Source organism: Manihot esculenta, chromosome 10 (assembly GCF_001659605.2).
Source record: "Manihot esculenta cultivar AM560-2 chromosome 10, M.esculenta_v8, whole genome shotgun sequence".
Lineage (NCBI taxonomy): Eukaryota > Viridiplantae > Streptophyta > Magnoliopsida > Malpighiales > Euphorbiaceae > Manihot > Manihot esculenta.
In genome coordinates this window covers 9,477,859-9,484,950 of record NC_035170.2, presented here as the reverse complement: position 1 = coordinate 9,484,950, position 7,092 = coordinate 9,477,859, and the positions used below count along the sequence as shown (strand labels likewise).

At 34.2% G+C, this 7,092-nt stretch overlaps 1 protein-coding gene across 1 annotated transcript; it reads left to right on the top strand.

Moving 5' to 3' along the window:
* Window positions 1–989: 989 nt before the first annotated feature.
* Window positions 990–7,092, top strand: LOC110624934. Its single transcript, XM_021770407.2, has 6 exons — window positions 990–1,302; window positions 2,180–2,951; window positions 3,802–4,271; window positions 6,023–6,207; window positions 6,443–6,509; window positions 6,598–7,092. The coding sequence occupies exons 2-6, from the start codon at window positions 2,240–2,242 to the stop codon at window positions 6,634–6,636; spliced, it is 1,473 nt and encodes a 490-aa protein (XP_021626099.1). The 5' UTR covers window positions 990–1,302; window positions 2,180–2,239; the 3' UTR covers window positions 6,637–7,092.

Genomic DNA, 7,092 nt, shown 5'->3' with positions numbered 1-7,092 from the left:
TTTGATTTGATTTTTTATTCAATTCGATTCGATTTTTAATTTCAAAAATTTCAATTATTTCAATTTGATTTGATTTTGATTAAAAAAATCGAAAAAATCGAACTTAACCGATTAATGATAATGATGTGTTATTTTTAATAATATAAAGAAATTAAATTATATTAAAATTAAAATATTTTATAAAAAATAAAAAATTTATTAAAAATTAAAACCGGTCAAACCGAATCGAATCAAACCGAATCAGACTGATTCTGTTTGATTTGATTTCTGATCAAAATCGATTCAGTTTGATTTTTATAAATACTAAAATTTTAATTTTCGATTTATTTAGTCGATTCGATTTAAAACCGAACTGACCGAATGATCACCCATAATTATAGTAGCCAGAAAATATCAATTGCACCTTATTTTGAAGTTTTCAGTTTTGTTTATGAATCCATATAGGAGATGTCTAGTTGCAAAGCAAGGGTTGAATTAGTGGACCATTTTTCCACAAATCCCATTTCATTTATCAAATTTGTGAATGAATCTAAGATGTCACCTCCACCCTTTGTCCCAAACTCCAGTCCGGTGGCTTCTCCAATGACATAAAATGTTTATTCACTGATTGGAGAAAGGCTTCCTGTCATTACTCCAAAATTAACTCCAACGACAAATAACGTCTATGGTGCAATGACATTCAATGATTCATGTCTCTTTCTCTCTATATATCTCTAATAATGAAGGAAAATGAATCTTGGTCGATGGACAGTATTCTCAACGTGAGCTAAGGGAGAGCGACAATGCTCCAAATCTAATTTGAAGTTTTACTTTGACTTGAGGGTAAATAGGTCTTTTAAGATTAAAATAATTAAAAAATTGGCTCTAACGGATGTCCTTACATGTTAACCTAGTTAAATTATAGGGACTTTTGAGTGTAATGATAAAATCACATAGATATTGTAATTAATTAAGTTAAAATTTAAGGATAAGGTGGTAATTTGGTCTAAAAAACTACGCCCCATTTCTCTGTCAACTCTCACCACGGCCCCCTCTCTGCACCCCCAGCCTTCTCTGTGTGGCAGTCGGTTGCTACTCAACCGCTCCCTCTAGTACAGCCGCGTGCCTCTCGCCGATCGTCTCTCTTGTCTCCACGCTGTTGTCGTCGTTGCTGTCTACGCTCTCCTCCGCCGCTCCCTTTGGTCCTCGTTGTTGCGTCCGCCAGTCTATCCGCCGTCCGGTGTCTCTCCTCGCCGCTGATCCTCGTCCTCAGTCACGCCGGTGGTGCTCCTCGCCACTCGTTTATGTCCTCTATCACTACAGGTTTGAATGGGTTTTTAGATTTTTACGGTTTCGGATTTGTGTTTTAAAAAATTTGTGGTTTGAGATTTGTATGTGTGAATATATTGAGTTGTATTTGTGAGATTTATTGAAATGGGTTTCTGAAATTTGTTGAAAATGTCTTGAGGGGTTGTATTTGTGATAGTTGTTGAAAATTTGTGAGATTTATTGATGTGGGTTTCTGAAATTTATTAAAACGTTCTCACTTTTAATCGAACCTCTAACAAATCAGTTTCTTTTCGTTCAATGACCTTGCCTATGAGCTCGCCTCTCTCCATTCATGGTTTTTGATTCGTAAGTATCCTATGAGGTTGCCATAATTTGCAAATGCAGTAAAATTTTTTTTTCTCAGAGAATGCAGTATAATTGGATCCCTACAATTTGTGCTCTTCGAAGCCCATATGATAAAATTGGGGATTGACATCCATTTTGTGTGATTTCTTATGATTTTTGGTGAAAAGATTTGATAAGAAATTGGGAGAGGTTTTATATTCGTTCCTAATTATTTTAAAATTTAAAATTTTTAAAACCTTTATTCTTGGTTCGGTCTGGGTATTTTGACCCGTTAAACTATTTTATGGTCAATATTTCAGCAAAATTCCTTACTAGCTAATCGGTTTGTGTAGTATGCGGGTAATGTTAAATGAATTTGTGACGGATACGAAAAGTAAAATACAATTTCTATTCATATAAACATGTCCGGCTTTGAGTACCCAAAATTTTTCGGTACCCTACCACCACCATTCCTTGTCAAATGTATCAATGCACATAATTTTTTTTAAAAAAATTCCTGTTATTATTTTTTCTTATTAGAACTAAAAAATGTTTATTTAACCCCTTTCCTTTTTATTTTCTTCAGGCCAGAAAAACCCTAAATCCTTAAAAAAAAGGTTCTTTCAGGGACAGGTTTGCTGGGAGAATGGACTCGGAAGAAATGGACCCAGAAATTGTGCTATGGATCATTGAGTTCCTCACTCGACAGGACTCAGTCCCGAAAGTTCTTCTTAACAGGATTCTCACAAATACCCATATCCCAATTTCACCAACTCCACGCTTGAAGAAGACACTCGCTCTCCGTGCAATTCAGGATGAAATTGCCAGTGGCTCTGTTGCCTCTGAAACCATTCTTGAATCCCTTGAAATCATAGAACAACTGGATCAGAAGCAGAGAATCAAGATCCTAGACTCCATGAAGCTCGCATACTGCGCGGTGGCTGTGGAATGCACAGTGAAGCACATGTGGGTTGTGGGAAGCAAACGCAAGCGTGACCCTGAGACATTTTTCGAGGCAGTCAAGACAATTTGGAGGGAGAGAGTTGAAAAGCTGGAGTTTTTGAAGAAAAGCGAGTTGGTTACTGATGAGTTGAGGGAGTTTAAGGAAGAGATGGAGGCGGCTTTGTGGGATTCGAATGCGTGTGAGAGGTTGTTGGAGAGGGCTATGCGAAATGAAGCGCTAAGGCTGGTTATGGATTACTTGAGGGAAGCTTTGGATGAAATGGGTCCTCCACTTCTTGAAATGCTTGCCAGAACTGAGAAGGAAAGGGAAGAGGAAGAAAAGGATGCTGATAATGTTGGGGAGAAAGCAAGCAGGGAACCGGATGGAGGTGTTGCAGATGGTTCTGCAAAGATGGGTAAAGATTTGTGCTTCAGTTTCATCTCATGCCTAAATACTAATAGGTTTTTTTCAAGGATTCATCTTCCTCTTCTTAGAAAAGATGCGCTCAAACCTCAAACTCTTAATTATTTGTATTAAAAAATATTTATTGAATGCTCCTGTTTGTTATATTCACATGTTTTATATTTGTATAGATATGCTTGCACTCATTGAAGCCTGTTGCTTGGTTTCATTTTCTAGCTTCCTTTTCCTCTTCATTGGATAAAGATATATAATATAGTCCTAATTCATGATTACAGTAAAAAGGGAATAGTTTTTTTGAGAGACTTTCTTTTTTATTAATTTGTTATTCTACCCGATTACAGCATGCTAATAACTTAGCATAAAATTTACAAAAAGAAAAAGGTCTAATGGTAAAAACTCCAGAACCTTTTAGGCATTTTGCAATTATAGCCAATCTTTCCTTTTTGTCAATTTAGTTTTTTTTTTTTTTCCGAAATTTTGTCAATTTAGTATAATTTTAAAGATCTGTTACAATTGCAGATAGCATTCAAAATTGATGAGATTGATGATACAGAATTGTGTCATGTAAGCTGCTTTATATCCAATTTTTGACAGCTACCTTTAAAATTAGACTAAGATTGCCCCCAAAAAAAAAAAGAAAAAAGAAAAGAAAAATCACTATTTAGTTTTTATACACATCTGAGGGGCTTTGGAGTGTGATTAGGGTGGCATGCCTTTTATGCATTCATGGTGTAATGGCAATAATCATAGTTGCTCATGTCAGGGTTGTAATTAGCTTTTCAACTTGTGTGTTGTATCTATCTAGTATCTACGTGCTTATAATTTTTCTCTTGTTTATGTAGAAACTCAGAGCAATGATATGTTTCATACTGTCAACAACCTTAAAGGACCAGGTGTCATTATGGATTCTGAAAAGGTGGGTGTGGACATTCCTACATACAAATATGATAATCTTCCTACTCCTGAAGTTAATAGAGCGAAAGAAGCACTTAAATCCAGCTCCATGGAGTTAAAAGCATTATTGAACGACCCTCTTCCCAATGCTTTAAATTTCTCCGAGTCTTTAATGCCTGAAAGACAAGCATTGAATAAGGAGATTTTAGTAGAAGATCAGGTTGGGAAGCGTGTAGATGTGCCCAATCCATCTGTTGATGTTGTGGTGCCAGTAGAAATACCCAATCCATCAGTTACTCAAGCTATTGAACCCATTCAAACTATGAAGAACAGTGCTGGAATTCCAATTTACAACCATCAGAATGTTGCCCCCAAACGCAGCTTAATGGAGTATAATAGTACTGCTCGTACCTATGAGGTATGAGTTTCCTTTTTGTTTTTATCTGCTTAATTATCTTTAAATTACATGGTAATTTAACGTAGTTGATTTGCATATTGATTAACATTGTTGGTTCTTCTTGCTTTTAGTTTACTGTTAAACTTCAGTCATCTTTTTTCTCCTTGCACAAAAACGTTTTCTTGATTGGATGAGTATTATGAATTTTTAGCTTTATAGAGTATTATGCTTTTGCATTCTTTTAGGGTTGTGATTTGTTGTATATTTGCCTATGGAATAAAAAAGATAAGCACATTAATTTAATTGCATGTGAGAAATTTTCCTCGTGTGGTATCTTTTGAAATTTAAAAAGGAAAACATGCTAACTTTTTTCACATTGCAGCTCCATGTCTTTGGAAGATATTTTTCTAAAACTATTTTCTGCGATTTTGAATATTTTTCATGTATAGGATTTCCCAGTCAAAATGAAGACTAAACCATTTTTAAGAAAAGGTGTCCCTGTTTTGGAAGTTGGAAATCATGTTACCTTGTCTTTGGAAAGGAAAATTTGAAATATGAGATTTGAATTTGATAAAGCATATATTTTGTTCAATTCATTCTAGTGATGAATATATATTAAGTTTTATAAACATGGAAAGCATGTATTTTGAAATTATTCATAAAATAGTGTTATTTCCAATCCACTCCAAAAAGCTGCAATTTGAAATCCATAATTTAGTGAGAATCCATGCTAAAATTAAATCCAAATCCTTAATTTCAAACCTACATATTCAAACACCATGTTAAGGAATTATATGAACCCACAAAATGTAAATGCAGCAGCATGAGAACCACATAAGCTTTATCAACCATTCAACTTTGTGACTTCTGTTGTGCATCACTGATCATTTGTTGCCACCTTTGTCCTACATGATTTGTCCCTTCTGTAATTTTAAATTCATTTTTGACAAAAATGAAAAATCTGTAATCCAAATATTTCATGCCCTTCTTTTTTGATATAAATTTCCCCCAACATGCACCAAAAGATGCAAGAGAAAAAGTTCTATTCCAATTTAGTAGGATCAATACCTAGTTCTATTAGAATTATGTTTGTTTTATTTTGATATGGCTAGACTTTATTTGGAAGGTTATAACCTAATTATGTTCATTTACCTTATTCTGTCAGGAGCTTATGCTCCATATGTAGCTAACAAGGTTTAGTTGAGAGGCAGATTTTATAGATCATTTCCAGTTTACTGGTAGCTATTTTTCTTGATTCTGCAACAAGAAAATCAGTCATTTGTTTTATCTTTTATCTCTTGATACTCTCATTTTTAATGTTTTCTTGTCGAATCTACAACCTAGTTTGTGGTTTGGAAGCTATTTCACAAAATGCCTAATAGCAATTTCTTACTGATTTTTTTTTTGTTTGTTTTTACTAGTCAAGTAAAAAAGTTCATTTTCTCGGAAAATGTTTTCTACAATAAACATCTTCTAACGGAGCTTGAATTTGTAGATAAATTTCTTCACTCTTCAGCTTCTTGAAATTTAGTAAATCAATGAATTAAAATAGTTTGGTCATACAAGTTGTTCTGTTTCATTGTTAATCCTTCAAATTCATGATGAAAAACTAACTGCAATATTATTATGACCTTATGTTAGACTTCAAACTTGCTTTAAATTTTTTATCTTGTTGAATTGGTTTGACAATTTTTTGTATTTATAACCTTTTGCGCTTTTCATTTTCTGTAATTATGTCTAACATCTTTTCTTTTCTTTTTTTTTTTGGGTAGTGGGATGATTCAATCGATGGCTCACCTGAAGATGCCAGTGGCATGAGCAGATTTAATTTAGATAAGCCAAGGACTAAGGTTGTGTCTCCATTGAAGGAGTATAAAATCCCAAAGTTTGCTGGAAGGAGAAAATTCAAGAGGTGGAGCGTAGAAGAGGAAGATGCATTGAGGGAGGGTGTGAAAATGTATGCCATTCCAAAAACAAAAATATGTCCGTTTTCATTTTTGAAAAATAAAGAATTCATGGTTAATTTTACTTTTATTTTCTGCTTTATATCTTCTACTATAACAAAGACGTGGCTTTTACCTTTGTAGGAATTGCTACTTCAATTTTGCAATCGTAAAACCAGAAGTTCTATTTTTTATATTTTACTGTTATAATTTCCTAGGATCTTATTCCTTTCCCTCTTTTTATGGAAGGTTTGGTAGAGGAAGCTGGAAGGCTATCCTAGACTTTAAGCGTGACATATTCGACGACAGAACTGAGGTAAACATGCTAAACTTTTGCGCTATTTCTGTTTCTTCCTAAATTTTATTCTTGGTATTGGTGCTGGATACTATTTTTTTTCTTTCAGGTTGATTTGAAGGACAAATGGAGAAACATGACAAAATAGCAACCTGCAAAGCGTATTTTGTTAATTTTGATGAAGGTATATAAAACTGTATATAAGCAGGTCTGATGTCTTGTGTCTCTTTTTTGTGAAGATGTATGTAAAGCCTAATCTGCAACTTGGTTCATATAAAGCGGACTAACCTAGTTTTGTGTTGAAGATGTATATAACCCTGCATAACTGCATAGTAGGATGGTTCACCATGTAAAATTTTGTCTGCTAGATATAGGGTGTATGGCGAGTCACTCTGGGTTTTAATTTGTAGTTCTTGCCTGACTATTTCCCATAGGATGAAGTATTTGTATTTACTCACATTTTGCTTTGCTAGCTTAGACTGATGCTGGGCGATTTTTATGTTCTTTTTTCAAGCTACACACGGAATCTGAGGAGTGAAAAACATTGACAAATTGTTAATGGGTGTTGATTATAGTTTCTACATGTGATTTTCTTGCCCTTTCA

What these genes read in the sequence shown, in the direction of transcription:
- LOC110624934 (XM_021770407.2), top strand. Translation starts at nt 2,240, where the DNA reads ATGGACTCGGAAGAAATGGACCCAGAAATTGTGCTATGGATCATTGAG. An exon ending in TTGAGGGAGGGTGTGAAAAT is followed by an intron (nt 6,208 to 6,442) that starts GTATGCCATTCC and finishes TTTTTATGGAAG; the next exon opens with GTTTGGTAGAGGAAGCTGGA. An exon ending in TATTCGACGACAGAACTGAG is followed by an intron (nt 6,510 to 6,597) that starts GTAAACATGCTA and finishes TTTTTCTTTCAG; the next exon opens with GTTGATTTGAAGGACAAATG.